General features: G+C 48.1%; 1 protein-coding gene across 1 annotated transcript in view; it reads right to left on the bottom strand.

Annotated features, from left to right (window-relative positions):
• The window catches only part of LOC104668467 (phospholipase B1, membrane-associated), a 101,583-nt gene that overhangs the window by 17,408 nt on the left and 63,750 nt on the right, over positions 1-20,425 (bottom strand). The window contains exons 30-36 of the mRNA XM_030920499.1: positions 12,854-12,919; positions 9,164-9,224; positions 8,546-8,604; positions 6,245-6,312; positions 5,933-5,976; positions 5,602-5,701; positions 1,211-1,262 (exon numbers count right to left, since the gene is read on the bottom strand). Of these exons, the coding sequence (XP_030776359.1) occupies positions 1,211-1,262; positions 5,602-5,701; positions 5,933-5,976; positions 6,245-6,312; positions 8,546-8,604; positions 9,164-9,224; positions 12,854-12,919 (450 nt within the window). The remainder of the gene's footprint in view (positions 1-1,210; positions 1,263-5,601; positions 5,702-5,932; positions 5,977-6,244; positions 6,313-8,545; positions 8,605-9,163; positions 9,225-12,853; positions 12,920-20,425) is intronic.

Raw genomic sequence — 20,425 nt, 5'->3', positions numbered from 1 at the left:
CAACTGCCTTTTGTCGTGTTTGTATTGTAACAGAGCAAAGCAGCAAAGTGGGCCAGGCGCAGTGGCTCATGCCTGTAATCCCAGCACTTTGGGAGGCTGAGGCAGGTGGATCGCCAGAGGACAGGAGTTTGAGACCAGCCTGGCCAACATGGTGAAACCCTGTCTCCACTAAAAATACAAAATGTAGCCGGGCCTTGTGGCAGGTGCCTGTAGTCCCAGCTACTTGGGAGGCTGAGGCAAGAGAATTGCTTGAACCTGGTAGGCAGATGCTGCAGTGAGCTGAGATCGTGCCACTGCACTCAGCCTGGGTGACAGAGTGAGACTGTCTTAAAAAAAAAAAGGCAATAAAGTGGGGCTCCCTAGCCTTCAGTTGGTGCTGGGATAAGGTGTTCCACAGAGAGGATTTTTTGGGGGGGGGAGTCTGCTTACACAAGGGAGAAGGGCTATTTTCCCCTTGAAATCTTAAGAAAGTTGTGTCCCTGGAGAAGTAGAATGTGGATGTGGCCCATTAAATGCCGAGGAGATTACCACCGTCCCACGCCCCCCACCACAAATGAAGGCCTTCCAGGGAGCTGCGGACAAAGGATGCAGCTAGAAGCAAAGGCCCTGAGCTGCCCCTGGGATGAGTTCTTAGGGTCCGGGAAAGGAGACTGGAGGAAGAGCCCAGCGTGGACTGAGAAGTGGGGTTGGGAGGCCCTCTAAGCAGTTGGCTTTCCACTTGGCCACCTCCATAATAGGAATCCCACTGGGAGCTGAGTTCCTAGGTATAAACACTGAACAGTAAAAAAAAAAAAAAAGTGCTAGTGAGAAGTTTCAGAGGGGCAGGGTGAGGGGAAGGAGGGAGAACTGGATTGAAATGAGAAGCCTATTTTTAGAACCTTGCATTTACATAATAGGACTCTGGGAAGCCACCTCTTGGTTCAAGTAGGAAGCTGTCAGAGGCCAAGGCCACCACTCTCAGCCAACTCCCTGCTCCACCTCGCCCTCCTGCAGCTGGCCCTGGGGTAGGGGGTGCTAGAGCCTACATCTAGGGGTGTGGCCAAAGCAACCGCCTCCTTGGTAAGGCCTGCTTCTCCGGGGATCTTCTGGCCCTCTACAGAGGCCAGCCCAGAGCAGGAAGTGCTGTGGTGAGGGACCCTTACGGGGCTGTCCCCTCCCCAGTCAGCAGGAGATGGGCACCTTGCAGGGGTGGCCTGGGGCCTGTACTCACGGGTCTGTTTTTCATTCGCTCTACCAGGTCCCAGGCCTGGGCTGGCATGTCCCTAGGTAGGAGGAGGAGAGAGGGGCGTTAGTGCTGGTTCAGGAGCGAGGACTCAGGATGTGGGATTTTAGCCTAGGAAGAGAGGTGTTTCAGGAACGGTGATGTTACCAGTACACAATTCATTCTATTCTCAAGAAATCTCAGCTGTGTAACAATCAGAGCTGCCATGGACCCTGGAGCCACACTGATCTAGCCCCTGCCACCCAATAGTCTCATCGGCCACTCGGGTTGGGATCCTGTCAATCTTCCCCTCAGAGACTTTTCCTCAAGCTCCTCCTTTGTAAGCCAAGCCTGTTCATTTCTTCTTCAGTTGCCTGTTTTAAAAATAACCTTTTGTATATTTGAGAAAAGTCACAGTGCTCAATTATCCCTCAGTTTTCTCCTTTCCAGGCTTAATGACTCCTTTAACCTTTACTTCTAAGCCTTGCTCTCTGCTCCTTTAATCCTTTTGTTTTTCTTCTCTGTGGTTACTTAGATTTCTGCACCATTCCCCATCTCCTTGCTTTTTATTTCCCCCCTCTCCAATAAAACAGGATGGACAGGATTAGTTCTCCCTCCATCCCCTGATGTCTGCCATAAATAAAACAATGCCATTTGGTGCTCTGGATGAGTGGCATGAATGCCAAAGGAACACTACTCAGCCATAAAAAGGGATGAACTATTGGTATACCAGTAACATGGATGCATCGCAAAATCATTTTGCTAAATAAGTCAGATAAAAAGTATATCGGCCGGGCGCGGTGGCTCAAGCCTGTAATCCCAGCACTTTGGGAGGCCGAGACGGGCGGATCACGAGGTCAGGAGATTAAGACCATCCTGGCTAACACGGTGAAACCCCGTCTCTACTAAAAAATACAAAAAACTAGCCAGGCGAGGTGGCGGGCGCCTGTAGTCCCAGCTACTCGGGAGGCTGAGGCAGGAGAATGGCGTAAACCCGGGAGGCGGAGCTTGCAGTGAGCTGAGATCGGGCCACTGCACTCCAGCCCGGGCGACAGAGCGAGACTCCGTCTCAAAAAAAAAAAAAAAAAAAAAAAAAAAGTATATCCTCTTTGATCCCATTTATGTAAAATTTTAAAAAATGCAAACTAATCTATAGTGGTGGAAAGAAGGTTAGTGGTTGCCTGGGGTGTGGGGGTAGGGACAGGAAGGAGCAGGAGGGAGCGATTACCAAGGGGCCTGAGAAAATTTTCATCTTGATCGTGGTGATGACTTCACAGGTACAATATTAAATTGTATCCTTTTTGAGACAGGGTCTTGCTCTGTTGCCCAGGCTGGAGTGTAGTGGTGTGATCATGGCTCACTGCAGCCTCAAACCCCTGGAGCTCAAGTGATCTTCCCGTCTCAGCCTCCTGAGTAGCTGGGACTACAGGCCCATGCCACCATACCCGGCTAATTTTTTGTATTTTTGGTAGAGACAGCGTTTCAGGATGTTGCTCGGGCTGGTACTCCAACTCCTGGGCAATCCGCCTACCTCGGCCTCCCAAAGTGCTGGGATTAGAGGCGTGAGCCACCGCACCCAGCCAAATTGTATCCTTTTAACATGTTTATTGCATGTCATTTATACCTCAATAAAGCTGTGTTTAAAGAAATGTCTATGAGAAGTTAGGTCAGCAAAGGGGATACAGCCAATGAAAGCTTCCATGGAAGAAGCCATAAAAGCAGTAACTGGTGTGAGTTGGCCACTGAAAATCTTTGGGTGTCCCCAGTAAGCTAGGTACGTGGCACCAGCCCCACCCTTGTTTCTCACTGAGGAGAATTTACAGATCTAGGATCATATCCCATACATTATTGCTATTGATGAGTACATCAGAAAGCTATAAAGACAGATTTTCCTGGTCAAAGGTGACCACAGAAGAGCCATTAACCTTTTAATAGGTTCAAGATGTGACTAAGACAATCCACGGGCAATAAGCCCTCCTGGGTAGTAGGGGAAGTTACAAACACTGCTTCTTCCCCTCTTCCTAGCTATCTTCTTCCCATCCTTCAGGCCCAGACCAAGTCCTGCTTCCCCTTGAGCCACCTCTCTGGGCTCACTGATCCACACATCCTGCACTTCCTTTTTCACCCCAGCGACCAGTGGTTCTACTTTCAGCTCTGCTACTGACTTGCTGTGTGAGCTTGTACAAGTGGCAGAATCTTGCTAGAATTGACTTTTTCCATCTTTTAAAGGAAGAAGTTGGACTGGATGATTTCGGGGGTCCCTTCTGGGTCTGCATCTGTCTTTAGACAGTGCAGTTCACACTGTGTGCTCTCCTGTTCTCTTAATTGCACTGCATGATGAAGCACACTATATTGCTGCCATACCCAGCATTTTCTTCTTCGGAAAGTTACTTCCCATTTCTTTAGTCTCCTTACCTAGAGTGCAAGCTCTTCATGGGCAGGGAGTTCATCTTTTGTTTCCTTTGTATCTTTTATTTATTTTTGGAGATGGAGATTCATTCTTGTCATCCAGGCTGGAGTGCAATGGCACGATCTTGGCTCACGGCAGCCTCCACTTCCTGGGTTCAAGTGATTCTCCTGCCTTAGCCTCCTGTGTAGCTGGGATTACAGGTGTGTACCATCAAACCCAGCTAATTTTTGATTTTAGTAGAGACAGGTTTTCACCATGTTGGCTAAGCTGGTCTTGAACTCCTGACTTCAGGTGATCCACCCACCTTGGCCTCCCAATGTGCTGGGATTACAGATGTGAGCCACCATGCCTGGCCCTTTGTATCTTTGAGTAACCACCTTGGGGTTGAGTCCTTTGCAGGTGTTGAATGAATTCTTATTGATTGATGGAAGGAAAGTTAGGTGAAAAAAACTTTGAAACTAAAGATCCATTATTAAATGGCAAACTTTTGGTACATTTGTACTGTGCTACTTTTTTGGTGGGTATTATGTACTGTACTACATTCTTTTCATGGATTATATGTCTCATTTAATGCTTATGACAACGCTGATAAGTACTATTATTATCCCTATTTATTGCTGAAGAAACTAAGACTCAGAGATGCTAGGCAACTTGCCCAAAGTCACACAGCTAGCATTCTTGGAGCTGGAATGTAGACACAAATTATCTGACCCCACACCCTATGATATTAGGGACTCTGCTATGGCATATATGTTTCTCTTTAGGTGAACTCATCTGTATCTATGCTAATAAACAACAGAATAGAGATAAAGAAAAGTTATAGAGCAATTATCCAACCTTCCTTTCTTAAGTCAATGGATTACTTTCTTTCCCCTAACATCAGACATCAGAGATACCCACAAGGAGCCACATGTCTCAACTACTTCCCTGGCCACTGACTTCATCTGGCAGAGGTGCTGAGCAGCAGTCAAAGAGAAAAGGCAGAGAAGTGAAGTGAGAAAGGAGGAAGGGGTTTGATTGTCAACAGAGTGAAAAATCAGCCCCTGGAAAATGAAGCCTGTACTGTACAAGAACAATAGAATGATGATGACAATAACAGTGATGATAGCAATCACAGTAACAGTAATTAGATGTTGCTATAATGACCCCACAAAGCCCAGCTTCTGCAGAAAAATAAGTTCTTCCTGCTCATGACGTTGAGGAACTGACATCGCTTCCTGTGGCTTAGAGACTCAAAGAGAGCATGGGGCCCACGTTACCACTTCTGAAAGGAACATTCCCTGTAAACAGAGTGAGTCAAGCCAGTGTCGTTTCCCTGGTGATCAGAGCATAGTGATCCTTCTACAAAGCATACACCCAGCACGCTCCATGCAGAAAATCAATGAGCCTGGTCAGGCATTTCAGCTTTAATTATCTGAGTTGTTGTCAACAACAATCCCAGTGAAAACAAACAGCCACCATGCTGTTTTGGGGGCCCTGACGCCTAACTCCCTAGTGTCAGAATATAGCTTTTTCAGAGCCAAAGACTGAAGAGAGGTGGGGAGAGAGAAAGGGCAGCTATCACCGGGGTCATGCACTCAGTTCTCCAGGTGCTGAGAGCCACCCTGCATGTTTGACCTGCTGGGCAGGAGGTGGAGCTGGAGCCAGCAGGGACAGCGCAGGAGTCCAGGGCAGATGTGCACCTCCTGCTGCCCTGGAGAGGTGGTAATAGCACAGCTGTCAGAGCAAAGGCTCCTGATTCAGCCATGGTCTGATCCTGCCTCCTCTGATAACTTGCTGGATAATCTTGGTGGTTCTGGAAAGCTTATAAGCCTCAGTGCCCCTGTCCAAGGGTGTGAGGATCTCAGGAGATAATTCACATGGAAAGTCCTGCACAGCTGCTACTGCCCCCGGGACCAGGCTCCTGGACACCACCCTCCTCTCCTCCGGTTTCCCACCCTGATGTCTCAGCCTTGCCTTCCACTCGCCCTCCTGTATGGCATCTACTCACCTAGCTCTGGCCCCTTCCGCTGCCACATTTAGTCCTGCTGTCCCCTCCCAGGTGCCAGTAGAGAAGCCAAGAAGGTAAGGGTTGAACTTCTTCAGAATGTCTTTAGAGGAGGAGGAGGAGAGCACAGGTGAGAGCCTGCAGGACCCTCACAGTAACTGAGATGAGCATGCAGGGTGGGGACACAGGGGTGGGACACAGGAGTTCTGGGGATTTTCAGGGCTGGCTGACTTCCCTCGTTGCAGATAACCTCCTCTTCCCCTCCTCTAGCAGGAAGGCCCTGGCCCCAGGGAGGATGGCCACAGTGATGGTGCCTCTCCGGGCTGCTACTTACTAGGCAGTGTGGTGTGAGTCTCCAAGTTCCCATCCCCTCCGATGCTGGGGAGGAGAAAGCATATTTATTAAAATCATGCCAACATGCTGCTCCATGTGTCAACATATGCATAAGTCAGAACCAGAACCAGAGATTCTGCCCCTGGGGCATCTCTCCCATTACCCTCAGGGGTAATGCAAGCACCACCGACTCTCCTGTCTCGCACTGTGCCCTGGGGACCCAACTGCATCCTGGAGGGGTGACAGGGGAAACACTACTCATGCCTCTTTGAGAGAGCATCATCAATAGAGCATGCGTCAAGAACATTCTCACCTCCAAGAAAGACCCCTCCAAGATGTGGGTAGGTCACTGGAGTTGTTTGGTCGCGCTCCCACTGCTGTCTATAAAAAGCAAAAAGAAATTTCAGGGCTGGGCTGGGGTATAGGCTGAGGGCACTGGAAGAGCCTCCTCTGGCCCTGGAGTAGCAGCTGGGACCTGGATTTGCCTTTTCTACAAATAGTACCGGCTTTTCTCCAGGCCACCTTAAACTTGGAGTGGTCTTGATACATTCTTCTCCCCGGTACTCTACCTACAACCAGTAACCAAGTCCTGTTGGTTCCTCCTTCCCACCCTCCCTAGCACCCGCCCCTTTCTTTTTGTTCCCTTTGCCATGTTCCTAATTGAGACCCTCACCTCCTTGCCACGGGCAACACCCTGGCCTCCGGCCTGAGCAAACTGACTCCAGTTTCTGTTCCTCCTGAACATGCCTCTTTATTCTTGTTCCCCAACCCCAGCCCTGACCCTTCAATGAGTCTCCCTTACCTTCACGATCAGAGCCAAATCCCTTCACCAATCTTCTGAGGTCACCATAATCTGGTTTCTACTTTCCTTCCCCTTGTTTGCTCCCTCCTTCCCAGTCCACACAAACCTTCAGGCCTAAGCTAATTACCTGCCATTCTTTTGGAAGCCTGAGGGCCCTGAGCTGGTCTACCCCATTACCACCCACTCCCATCCCCTCCTGGAATGCTGAACTCCCTCCTTTCCAGCATCTTACATTTCCAAATTCATTCTCTGAGACCCTCATCAGTTCCTATCTCCTCTATAAAGCTTTCTCTAAATGCTCTGTCTTAAAAAAAAAAAAAAAAAAAAAAAAAAAAAAAATTTACAAAAGTAACATGTTAAATGATACAAAGATTTAAACAAATGAATGATCTACCCCTGTCTTAAGAATCCTGCCCCTTGCCACAGATTCCACGCTCCCTCCTCACCCCTTACCCACACGCAAATACCACCAGAGCTCATTAGTGGTGAACAGACTCATGTGCCTTTCCACATCTTTTTCCACGTTCACGCCAAAATGGCAACACCTTCACATGTGTGGGGCTGGTATTGGTTTCTCCTGAAATAAATACCCTATTTTTAAAGTCCCATGTGGAGGCCGGGCGCGGTGGCTCACGCCTGTAATCCCAGCACTTTGGGAGGCCGAGACGGGCGGATCACGAGGTCAGGAGATCGAGACCATCCTGGCTAACCTGGTGAAACCCCGTCTCTACTAAAAAATACAAAAAAACTAGCCGGGCGAGGTGGCGGGCGCCTGTAGTCCCAGCTACTCGGGAGGCTGAGGCAGGAGAATGGCGTAAACCCGGCAGGCGGAGCTTGCAGTGAGCTGAGATCCGGCCACTGCACTCCAGGCTGGGTGACAAAGAGAGACTCCATCTCAAAATAAATAAATAAATAAATAAATAAATAAATAAATAAATAAATAAATAAATAAAAATAAAAGTACCATGTGGAGGGGAACAACGCACACCGGGGCCTATCATCAGGCAGTGGAGGATGGGAGGAGGGAGAGGATCAGGAAAAATAACTCAGGGGTACTAGGCTTAATATCTGGGTGATGAAACAATCGTTGCGGCAAACCCCATGCCACAAGTTTACCTGTGGAACAAACCTGCACACGGATCCCTGAACTTAAAAAATAAAAATAAAACATCCAAGTCCTATATGTCATCTATGTGATTATGCATTTCTTTCTGTGTATGGTTCTTGTTTTTCTAGCCAGACAGGTTGCTGGGGGGATATGACTGTGTTTCATACCTTATTTCCCTTAGAATTACTAATAGAGTATTGTTGAACACAGCAATGGCTAAGTAATCGGGCGAACACAATTCACTTAGCAAGACTGTGCTATGTGCGAGGAACTGGGCTCCCTCTGCCCCAAAGCACATGTCCTTAAATGGAGTAGGGAGCATGGGGCAGTGTGTGTGTAAGACCTGCCACTCTGAGTCTGGGTAGATGGAGATGAGTCCCTTGATAAAAGCAGGCCGACTTGGATGAGTGCCATCACATACCAACAAAATACCTGTGCCTGCAAACAGCGGGGAAGGCTGGGATTGCTTCTCCCTGGGAATTGAGGGGAGGCCTCGTGGAGGAGGGGGATTTGAGCAGAACTGGGAAGGTGGTGAGACAGGGCATTCTACACCGCCTGGCTATGTTTCAGTGCCTGACACAGGTAGGCCCTCAATAACACGGGCTCAGCACTGAATGTGGAGCCAATGCTGGCGAAGAATAGATTTTGCACGGGGCCTGGCTGGACTCTGAGCTGCCCATCCTGGTTCACGGCTCACTACTCACAGTCAGAGAGTCACCCAGGGCGGCCACCACTTTGATGTCTGCTGGTTGGAGCTGGTGGACTAGGGGAGACAAGCAGAGATGTGGTTGTGGGGGCTGGGGGTGTCTACCTTTTAAAGTACACATTTTACCAGAAGTCTATAACTCTGTCCCACTGCTCCCCATTGTACTTATTTTCAGCTTAAGGCTTTAGCAGTTTTGCCCCTTCCATTCATTCAGAGCAACCAAGGCACTGAAGGGAATGGGTTTCATGGCTATTGTCCATCCTCAGAAGAGCCTGATTCACACTGGGGTGGTCCAGGAAAGTTCCAGTTGTGGGGTCATGTAGCACAGGCAGGTTGAACCCCAATCCCTGACTCTACCTGCCTCACTGGGCAGGGAGGCCTAAGGGACTGCCACTGGGACTATAAGGAGACAAGAAGTGCATTCAGTGGAGAGGTCTGTGCACCTCCACCTGGATGCCCAGCTGTGGCTGCAGAGGCCGTGGGGCAGGATCTAGGTCTGCACTGCATGGGAATTAGCAAGTCCTGCTGAAAGCTCCAGGGTATATTTGTAGGGTCTCCCCCAGCCTGATATTTGGCAAGGCCCTTAATAGAAGGGGATGATGATGTTTTCACTCACCAGAGGTTGGAACACTATTGGAAGCCTTCCACTCTGTACACACGAAGTCACTGCCCCAGTTCTAAATCAACAGGAGAAAAGATTCAGTGCCCAACACTCATTGTACAGGGAGATAAACTTCAGCCCAAGAAGAACCAGCTAAGGGATTTTTGATGCAGGCTAGAAACGAGTCACCATACAGGATCATGTGAGGGAAAGAACTGTGAGCTATAGATGGGCTAGGAGGGAAATTAGGGGAAGAAATGGGTGTGTCTAGCTACCCCTATGCACAACCCATAGTGCATGTCCCCACATGTGCACCCACACACAACCTTTCTTATGCCAATATGTCTATGCTTTGAATGGAGCCAGTGGCTGCCCCAAAGCAGGGAAGAAAACCATGAAGTCATATACAGGTGAGTCTCCCAAAGGAACACAGCATTTGGATGCCTAACAGATTACAGGCATGTGTGTTTTATAAAATTAAGCTAATTGACACTAATTATAATGCTAGAACCTAAACAATAATTAAAAGATTTTTAGAATAATAACACAAAATATTTTACAATTGTAAGGCTCCTAGTTTCTGCCTATCTTTTCTGGATACCTATATGTCTTTTTGCATATTTAACTTAACAGCCTTATTCCTTATATGTTTGTAAATTAATGCAAGCAACCCTGGATGCTTTTAGTAAATTTTCTCTATCTCTAACACAGAGCATATTTTCTAGGTGCTGGGGGAAGGAGTGGGAAGGGAAGCAGAGGGCACAGAAATGATTAGTACCAAAAATCTGGGGGCAAATTGAATATCTTCCCAAAGTCCCAAATATATGCATGCTGAGTGTGGAGTAGGGCTTGACCAGGTTGACTGATTGTCCAGGAGTCTGACTGCCAGACGCTATGAAAGCTTATCCTTCTCTTCAGTCAGATGATGACGACAAGCCTTGTTGAAATACTCCTTTCATGAGGGAGCAAAAATTGAACTTTTAAATATTATTTGCTTAGTCCAATGGAATTTAGTTTTTTCCAAGGGACTGCTCAATTCATCATACTGATGGATTTCTTCTGTTGAAAGATTTAATGAAATCAAGAACATCCTTATGTGCAGATGACAAATACTCAGAGAAAATGCAATGTAAAAGTTATTCAGCCATCAGCACATGAGATATAGCTCAGATAGTTCGTGAACCAGAGATAAGCGTATTCTGTGTAGATGAACAGACCCTGGCTGGAATTTAAACGTGTTCATCTGTCACAAGGGAAGAACTATGCACCACATTCAAAATCAGTGCATCCAAATCCCCTGAAGATCTTAAGCTGCAGATTCTGATTCAGCAGGTCTGGGGTGGCGCCCAGGACTCTGCATTTCTAACAAGCTCCCAGGTAAAGCCTCTTTGTGCCTACTTTATCAGTTTTGCTTTTATTATTTTTAATTGACATATAAGCGTACATATTTATGAGGCATAGTATGATAGTTTGATACATCTCTACAATGTGCAATGATCAAATCAGGGTTATTAGCATATCCCTCACTTCAAATATTTATCGTTTCTTTGTGTTGGGAACATTCAAAATCTGCTGTTCTAGCTATTTGAAAATATATGGTAAACTGTTAACTATAGTCACCCTACTGTGCCATAGAACACTAGAAATTATCCTTCCTATCTAGCTATAATTTTCTGTTAATCTATTTCTGCTGTCCCTACTCTGCAACCACCATCCACCCTTCCCAGACTCTAATAACCACTATTTATACTCTACTTCTGTGAGGTCAACTTCTTTAGCTTCCGCATATGGTGAGAACATGTAGTATTTGTCTTTCTGTGGCTGACTTATTTCACTGAACGTAATATCCTCTAGGCTCATCCATGTTACCTCAGATGACAGAATTTTGTTTCTGTGGCTACTTTGAGTAGAAAGCTGTTAACACATGCCCTTCTAGCTCTGGGATTTTCAGCTTTTCCAGCAGCAAAAGCAAAGACGCATGAGACTGAAGAACCAAGAGGGCAGATCCAGACCCATTCAACTCACCATTGTCTACCCAGCATTTAGCATAGTGCCCACTCCACGTAGGCATCCAACAGGTAAATGTTGAATCAATGAAGAAATGCCTGATTCATAAGATGCAGCTGACATTTCAATTCTCATGGAATTTGGTCACTGGTTCAATGAGGACAAGCCTCCACTGGGCTAATGTGAGCCTGAGAAAACTCAGAGAGGCTGGACACAGCATAACCTGCAGCCAGCAATCTGGTATTGCTTGTACTGCAGAGCTTAGCATCCAACAGTTCTTAACAATTTCATATGGGTTAGTTTCTTCAGCTGGCTTATAAAATGTCTTTCCCCAATCACTCCTGCGGATGCGCAATCCATTCTACAGATAGCAGTCAGGGAGATCTTTGAAAGACATGAACCAGATCATGTCACTCCCTCCTGAGACCGCCAATGGCTTCCCACCTTTTTCCACTTGAAATCCAATATTTTAACTCAGGAATTCAGGCTTTGTGTGATCTGGCTTCTTGGCACTCCTGATCTCATTTCCCCTACTCTCCACCTCATTCTCATGCCCCTAGTCACTCTGACCACCTCTCTCTTCCCCAAATACACCCAACACAGTCTCACTTCTGAGCCTGTATGGTCCATGGTCCTTCTGCCTGGGACTGTGTTTCTGGCTCTCTGTGTAGCAAGTATCTCTTCATTATGCATTTCTCAGTTTAAATCTCCCCTCAGAGAGGCCTGGACTGCACAGTGCACCTGAATGTGCCTCCCTTGCCCCGGCCCCATCACCCTCCTCAGAGCTGTCATCACTATCTGAAATGACCATGCCTAGCCATGTATATAAGATGCCTTTTTCTGTAGACTGTAAGTTACGTGAGGGCCGGGAACCATCTGTCTGGTTGACACTTCTGTCTTCCTGGAATAGTGTCTGACACATAGTATGTGCTCAATAATTGTGAAACTCCACTGGGCTCTCACTTTTCCTGGTCTGGACCATGTTCGATACTTCTCTGCATGCCTTCTAGCCCCCAGCATGAGACTGGATATAATATAGGTGTGAAACCGAAACTGCTGGTCGAACCCCATCCTGGTGACCAACAGACCTGATCTGGACCAGGCCTGACTGTCAGTCATGGTGTAGTCCAGGGTCCTCCAGGCCAGTCTTTGCAGTGGCCGTCCTAGGCTCACAGACATGGTTCATCCAATGGAATTAACCATGGGCTCTGAATCCTCAGCACTAAAATGACTGACTTGAACCAGACAAGGCCTAGGGGCCCACAGGAGCATGAACATGAACACGAACATGCCTCCACTTCCTTTTGGGCCCCACCCCTGGAATTGCAGTTCCCTCGCACTCAGCTTTCACCTTCTGAGAAGCCATCGCCACGTCACACCCGCAGCCTCTCCCTCTTGAGAGGCTGAGCTGCTTAAGCAGTAACCATGTCTGTGAGCCCAGGATTGCCAAGGTCAAAGAAAATCAATCCACAGGCACTTCCTCTGCTTGGGGGCTGACGTCAGGTAAGCAACTTGAGAACATGTTAGGGCAATCCTGGGGCTTCGTGGTTCGGGAGCCTTTTCTGTACATTCCAATCCCCAGTACGTAAGAAGCACATTTCTGCTTCAGTGAACACTCTGAAACCTGTACCACACCCGAGCCCCTGGCAGGTGGAAATGGTTTGTGTCTGAGAGACGCCGATGTGAGTCAGGGGTTACCTCAATGGCTGGCTGGGTGGGGTATGTGTAGTTACTGTTCCGAGGGGTTCTCAGGAAGGGCTCATTCTAAGAGAAAAGAAACCACATGGAGAGGTTATCTGACAGCACTGAAGTTTGCTTGAGAAGGAGAAAAACTAACAATCCTGCCCTGTAGATTGATTTAACATGATTCTTCTGCACTTATATAGAAAGAACTATATAAACATAATTTCATTCATTCCCCAGAGGGTTTTACATAACAGCTCTGGCAAGGGATGGACAACACAAGGCGCGCAGAGGGTTTCATACCCATTGCAGTCTGGGGTCTGCACTTCTGTGTTCCTCCCAGCAACTGCACAGCTCCCTAATCCTCAGACCTATCTATTTTCTTGGCTTTGTAATTTCTCTAGCAAGGGATTCATGTTTCAGCATTTTTTTTTCTCTTCCAGAAAGTATTATGATTATCAATATATTTGAATATCTGTTATGTTTTTTCTTTCTGCCTCCTTTGAATTATATGTCTCATCCTCTTTAGGTTGGGTTCCTGTATCTTAGTCATTTTTTTTTTTTTGTAAAACATCCTCTACTTACCTATCTGTTTCACAATCAGTTTTCACACAAGCCCAGTCAAGAACCCAAGTCCACCCAGTTGCAGGTAAGGGGTTAATTAAAGAAGGAAGAAGGAAGCAGACAAAGGAGAAATGGGGAGAAAGCTAATGAGAAAACATAAAAATGACAGGGAAGCAAGATCAAGTTGATAAGACTGAGATCAGGAAACACCAACTGGGCCCAGGGCTATGAAGACTCCCACAAAATGTGCTCAGTGGAGTAGTAAGCCCATGGTCTGAAAATTTGGGAATAAAATGGGAACAAGCAGAACAAACCAGGCTGGCACTGTGGCTCATGCCTGTATTCCCAGCGTTTGGGGAGGCCAGGGTAGGAGGATTGCTTGGGGCCAAGAGTTTACTACCAGCTTGGGAAACATAGCAAGACCCCATCTCTACAACAAATTACAAAAATAAATTAGCTCAACATGGTGGCATGTGCCTGTAGTCCTAGCTACTCAAGAGGCTGGGGCAGAAGGACTGCTTGAACCCAGGAGTTTGTGGTTACAGTGAGCTATAATTGTGCCGGTGTACTCCAGCCTGGGCAACAGAGTGAGATTCTGTTTCAATTTAAAAAAAAATTTAGGCTGGGTGCAGTGGCTCACACCTGTAACCCCAGCACTTTGGGAGGCCAAGGGGGGTTGATCACATGAGGCCAGGAGTTCGAGACCAGGCTGGACAACATGGTGAAACCCTGTCTCTACTAAAAATACAAAAAAAAAAAAAAAAAAAAAAAAATTAGCTAGGTGTGGTGGTACACATGTGTAATCCCAGCTACTTGAGAGATTGAGGCATGAGAATTATTTGAACCTGGGAGGCAGGGGTTGCAGTAAGCTGATATCGTACCAGTGCACTCCAGCCTGGGTGACAGAGCACGACTCTGTTTCAAAAAAAAGGAAAGGGAAAACCAGAATGTTGGACAAGTGATCTTGTCTCATACCTGACCACATGTACACAACCATATTCTTGCCTGGCATTGTAGGTGACTGACTTTGCACCCCCCAACTGCCCCACTTTACAGATGAGCAGAAGCTGAGCCTGAGTGAGGAAGGGACTGCTTCCAGGTTAGGGAACAAGTGATGAATGCCCAACTGGGGCCAGAGCTGACCAGACAGGCCTCTTGCCTGGTTCCATTCCTCACACTGGAGGTCAGGCCAACAAAAACCCTGTTGGTCAGACAGCGGGAAAGGAAGAGAAGGACTCAGCAGAGACTGGAAGGACAGAGTCCACCCACACAGAGCTCTCAGCCCCCAGCTCAGATCCTGGTTCCCTGAGGCACCTGACAAGTCTTCCCTTTCCTCTGGTCTCAGCATTCCTGTCTGAAACAGGGGCTGGTAACGGATATCCTTTCTTTTTTCTTTCTTTTTTTTTTTTTTTTGAGACAGAGTCTTGCTCTGTCGCCCAGGCTGGAGTGCAGTGGCGCGATCTCTGCCTCCTGGGTTCACACCACTCTCCTGCCTCAGCCTCCCGAGTAGCTGGGACTATAGGCACCTGCCACTACACCCGGCTATTATTATTATTATTTATTTTTTGTATTTTTAGTAGAGACGGGGGTTTCACGTTAGCCAGGATAGTCTCGATCTCCTGACCTCGTGATCCGCCTGCCTTAGCCTCCCAAAGTGCTGGGATTACAGACATGAGCCACCATGCCCGGCCCCTGACATCCTTTCAAGGAGAGGTACTCAGGGCCAAGTGGGAGAAGTGAGCCCTGGACCACCTACAACAGCATAAGACAGAAGAGGGCTTATGGTGACAGGTCCATATAGCTACTTGGGCTTGTCTTGGGTTAACAGTAAGCATTCCCTCAGCGTTCACCAACAGAGAGGGTGATCTGGGAGCATTCTATAAATAACTGACCCATGCTGGTTTAGCAGCTGAAGTGTTAGAGAGCGTTTCTAGGTGCCAGGATGAGGGGAGGAGAGAAAGAGACAACTGGCTCAGATGGGGAGACAGACTTGAGAAGCTGAGGCAGTGAAGCATCAGAGAACGGCGTGGCTAGTCAGTGCAGCACCTGCTGAGGAACTGTGGCAAGATTTGGAGATGTAGGGTCCTCAGAGACAAGACTCAGTGGCATTCTCCCTGCGCTTCAAAGGAGCCCAGACTGGGCTTCGAGTCTAGTGGTTGGAGCCAGTCCTACCGTGACCAGCATGGGAGGCACTGAGGGAAAGACAAACCCGACCTTTTTGGAAGTGCTGTGAGTGCAACTGGAGAATGTGTTTCATTGAATCTGTTTGATCACAAGATCTACAGGTTGGGGAAAAGGAGGCAGAGCTAGAGGGCCAGAGGTCAAGGAGACACTAGAATGTGTTACAGACTGAGGCCATGGCAAGAACAGTAACAGCCCAGGGTTGTGGCGGGTGCCTCAGGGCTTTCTCCCCACTCCCCTTCTTTTCTTTTTTTTCCCAACTCCTATGTCCCTGTCTAATGGGTTTTTATTGGGTTTTATTGGGCTTGTTTTTAGCTGGGTTTATTGATCATTGACCACTTGGTACATGCATGAGTCAGAGTGGTTTAAAGCCTGGAGCCAAGCAGATGACATGAAAGACGGGTTCGATGGAGCCTGACTGGCTCTTGAAGGCTAGGTTTGGAGCCCCCGTGAGTAAAAGGGGGGTCAACTGAATGGTAGCGCAAGGAACTGGTCTAGTAGTTCCAGCCATGCAAAGATGGTGTGGGCTGCCTGGGGAGGCAGAGCCCAGACAGCCTCCTGATGTGAGTCAGCAACGTGAGTCAGTGGCTGCGGGACAAGGCCATTAACATCCTGGCTGCATTGCTAGGTGTAACGTTCCACAGGGAAGGAGGCGTGATTTTCTTCTCTTCTGTGCTGGTTGGATGAAACCAGATGTACAGTCGCCACCTTACAGGGGGCCACATTCCAAGGAGAAATCCCCATATGAGGCAGGGGTTGGCAGCCATGTGTGCAATGAGTGGTTGGAGCTGAGAAGACTCTCAGCTGGGTGGGGGCAGGCAGAGGCAGGAGGACTTGATGGTGTTTCATGGGATGTCCTATGAGGTTTTCTTTTTTTTTTCTTTTATTTTTGAGACGGAGTCTCGCTCTGTCGCCCGGGCTGGAGTGCAGTGGCCGGATCTCAGCTCACTGCAAGCTCCGCCTCCCGGGTTCACGCCATTCTCCTGCCTCAGCCTCCCGAGTAGCTGGGACTACAGGCGCCCGCCACCTCGCCCGGCTAGTTTTTTGTATTTTTTAGTAGAGACGGGGTTTCACCGTGTTAGCCAGGATGGTCTCGATCTCCTGACCTCGTGATCTGCCCGTCTCAGCCTCCCAAGCTGGGATTACAGGCTTGAGCCACCGCGCCCGGCCCCTATGAGGTTTTCCATCCCATTCCATTCAAAAAGTGCTAGCACCGGGTGTGGTGGTTCACACCTGTAATCCCAGCACTTTGGGAGGCCAATGTGGGAAGATTGCTTGAGCTCAGGAGTTTGAGACCAGCCTGGGCAATAGAGTGAGACCCCATCACTATTAATTAAAAAAAAAAAAAAGTGCTGGTTCCTACCTACACTGATTTCAGGTGGTTTGAAAGCTCACCTTAAGAAAGTGTGAACATTTGGGGATGGAGAACATTAGGACAAATACCTAATGCATGCACAGCTTAAAATCTAGATGACAGGTTGATATGTACAGCAAACCACCATGGCACATGTATACCTCTGTAACAAACCTGCACCTTCTGCACATGTATCCTGGAACTTAAAGTAAAATAAATTAAAAAAAAAAAACTGTGAACATTTAAGCAGAGGTCATAGGGTGTCTTGGGAGGGATGTGGTAGAAGAATTCCATTATTCTCTGAGAGATTGCATCCACAGAAGTCTAAGGCCCTCCCCACTGAGAACCTAAGATTATGTAAGTCTATTGTTTCATGGTGGGAAGGTGGGACTAGTTAGCCTTTAACGTGCAAAGTGATGAGGATCTGAGCCCCTGCAGTGGCAGTGGGAATGGGAAGAGGGACAGGTGGGAAGAATCCTATTAGATTCTGGAGGACTGGTAAGAATCCTGTTGGATAGGGTCCCTGACATTTCATGCCTGCAGAACTTGAAAACTCCAATGACACTGACAGAAATAGAGAAATCCTAAGGAGCAGAGAGTTTGGGAAGACAAAGAATTAGTTCCTATTTAGACACTCCTTGCTCAGAAAATTATTTTTTGAATGAATGTGAAGCTTGAGATGGATGGTGGTGGGGTCATGGCAGGATTAGATTTAGAAGCTCTGAGCATCAAAAAGATAACAATGTCACTTAATGTAATTCAATACAAAAACACTGCTATACAGCAAACTAAATTCAAGTGAATTTGACAGACTTCTGCTTTTTCTTACGAGAAAAGACAGGGTGTAATACATGAACTTATTTCAGTGCCCCTCCTGCTTGATCACACATTAATCTGCCTTTTGGGTAGCCTTATACCATATACAGCATCCAAGGAGAAATGTATTTTAAAGGTCGGAAATAGAGGATTGGAGTTCGGGAAAGAAGAAATGAAGACACAGATTGAGAGACTCAGGAATCCAGCACAAAGAAATTTCACAGGAAATCCTGAAAATGGATGTCTCAGAGTGAAAGGATGTGGAGACAGAGAAAAGAAAACAGAGGCCAGGCACAGCAGCTCACACCTGTAATCCCAGCTCTTTGGAAGGCTGAGGCTGGTAGATTACTTGAGTCCAGAGTTCAAAACCAGCCTGAGCAACATGGCAAGACCCCACCTCTACCAAAATAAACAAACAAACAAACCAAAATTAGCTGGGCATGGTGGTGCATGCCTGCAGTCCCAGCTACTCAGGAGACTGAGGTGGGAGGATGGCTTGAGCCCAGGAGTTCAAGGCTGCAGTGAGCTGTGATTGTTCCACTCACGTCAGCCTGGGAGACTGAGCAAGACCCTGTTTCAAAAAGTGAGTGAAAAAGGAAAGAAAACCGAATGGAGACATGAAAATTGGAGAATATCTACATCTTCAAGACTGGGGAAAGGGAAGAGGAGGGTCATTAAAGGCAGCAACCAGAAGACCAGAAAAATAAAGGCAATTTAGTGTCCACAAACCCAGGAAGGAGTGAATTTCAAGGGGGAGGTGGTGACCTTTGACAAGGGCTTCAGAGATGTCAAGAAGAATGAAAGCTAAAAAAAAGGACCAGGCATTCAGCCAGCTGCCCTGGGGTTAGGAAGGGACTGGGCAGAAAGCCCATTAAGGCAGAGTATAGGCTCAGTCCACAGAATGGTTAGTCAAAAGTTGGCTGTAAAAGGACTGTCCAACTTGAAAGTACAACAGAAATCCACGGTATGCTGTTAAGTCACCCTACCTGGCTCGCAGAGTGTATGAGCAGTTAGACTGGGGATGGGAGGAGGCTGAGAAAGCTCATGCTCACAGCCATCTCGGCCTCCTGCCTCCCGCCCCCCACTGCGTCCTGCCTGTCGCCTGTTGCCTCTATGTTTAGATACATCTAGGACAAAAATATGTGCTGCCTGGCCCCTGTCAGCTCACACTGAGATGCTGGTGGACTTTTATATCACTCCAAGGCACATGGGAGGGAGCAGATGGGACCCGAGGAATGCAGAATGCTCAGAACGCAGTGAAGTTGGGCTGGCCAACAGATGGACCCTTTCAGAACGAGCTCCAAGGTTGCTTAGCAACACCTTTACCCGGGCTGAGCTTCTACTGGTTCCACGAGGCTGGATCTGCTCACCTCTGCAAATCAGTGCAGTGGCTCCATCAGGCTCTAGATGGGAGGCGCTGAGCCCACTGTGCTTAAGATGCTGCTGGGTGGAGCAGCCTCCTTTTGGGGGTCTCTGCCTGATCTGGGGCAGAGCCTGGAAGCATTGCCTTGAAGCCCACGGTGACAGGGCTCTCCCTGACCCAGGGCTTAGGCTCCAACTCAGTACTCAATACACGTTTGTTGAAAGAAAGAGCAAATGATGGTTTCTTTTGTTATGTAATGGAAGGGGAGTGGACAGTTTGGAAAGGGCGCTCCATGGCTGATATTCAGTATGGCTACAGGGTTGGTAAAATATTGAAATACCTACAGTATGGCTTATTGTGGGTATTTCTGAGTCCCCAAATGCCCCCACTACCCACGTTCCCTGTCTTCTCCCCTAGAACCCCCAGGCATTCTTAGGAAAGCAGTTAAAGAGTTTACACCTGGCACTGTAGGGGCCTTTAAGGTTTTGCTCCAGGCCTTTGGCCAGCATCTGACCACCTGGACTAGAGGCATCTGTGTTGCGCTAGTTGTTGCAGAATCTGACAATCTCCTTAGCTCCAAGCACAAGACCCAGCAACTGAGCCCTCTGCTACGACTATCTTCACTTCCCATCCCTTCTTCCTGCCATTCTTGCTCTCCTGATGGCACACGAGACTGAGCCTGAGCCCAAGACTGGGGTAGGGCAGGCAGCCGACAGGGAGCAGGCAGTGAACAGGGGTGCCCACTCTCTCAGGATTCCCAGCAGACACACGGGGGAGCTGCAGGTCCATTCCCCAGCAGGGAGGGTGGGATAGGGTGGTGTGGCCAACCTAGGAGGGAAACCCAGCCTCCCAGATTGGGTCAGGCTTTCTGCTTTTATTGCTGCTGAGAGCTCTCTGGTCTTGGCCTTATTTGGTTAAAAAGCCATAAGACAGGGCCTAGAAACAGGAGCTGAAGACAATGTGGCTGAGAACCTGCCCCCACCCCAGGCCTGAAGTCAAGCTGAACAACCACTTACAGATTCCTCCTTAAAAGGAGCCTGCAGCTGCTGTGTCCTTGTAGGTCCACCCTCGTCCCTCCTCCATACAGCTCTGGGCTCTGCCCTTTGCTGCTCTCCTCTGTGATCCTTTCCTTGTGGAATCTCCCTAATCCCGGCTCTCCTGTCTCCAGCCACAGCTCCTGAGCCTGCCGGGGTCCTGCCTGGGCCCTCTAGCCTGTAGTCAGACTTTTTCATCTGCCCCAAACACCGCTGCTAAAAGAAGCTTTCCTGCCATTTTCCTGGCATCCAGATTGCCTCTCTCAAGAGCCCAC

This window comes from Rhinopithecus roxellana, chromosome 17 (genome assembly GCF_007565055.1).
Source record: "Rhinopithecus roxellana isolate Shanxi Qingling chromosome 17, ASM756505v1, whole genome shotgun sequence".
In the NCBI taxonomy this organism is placed as follows: Eukaryota; Metazoa; Chordata; class Mammalia; order Primates; family Cercopithecidae; genus Rhinopithecus; species Rhinopithecus roxellana.
This window is presented reverse-complemented; position numbering and strand designations above follow the sequence as displayed.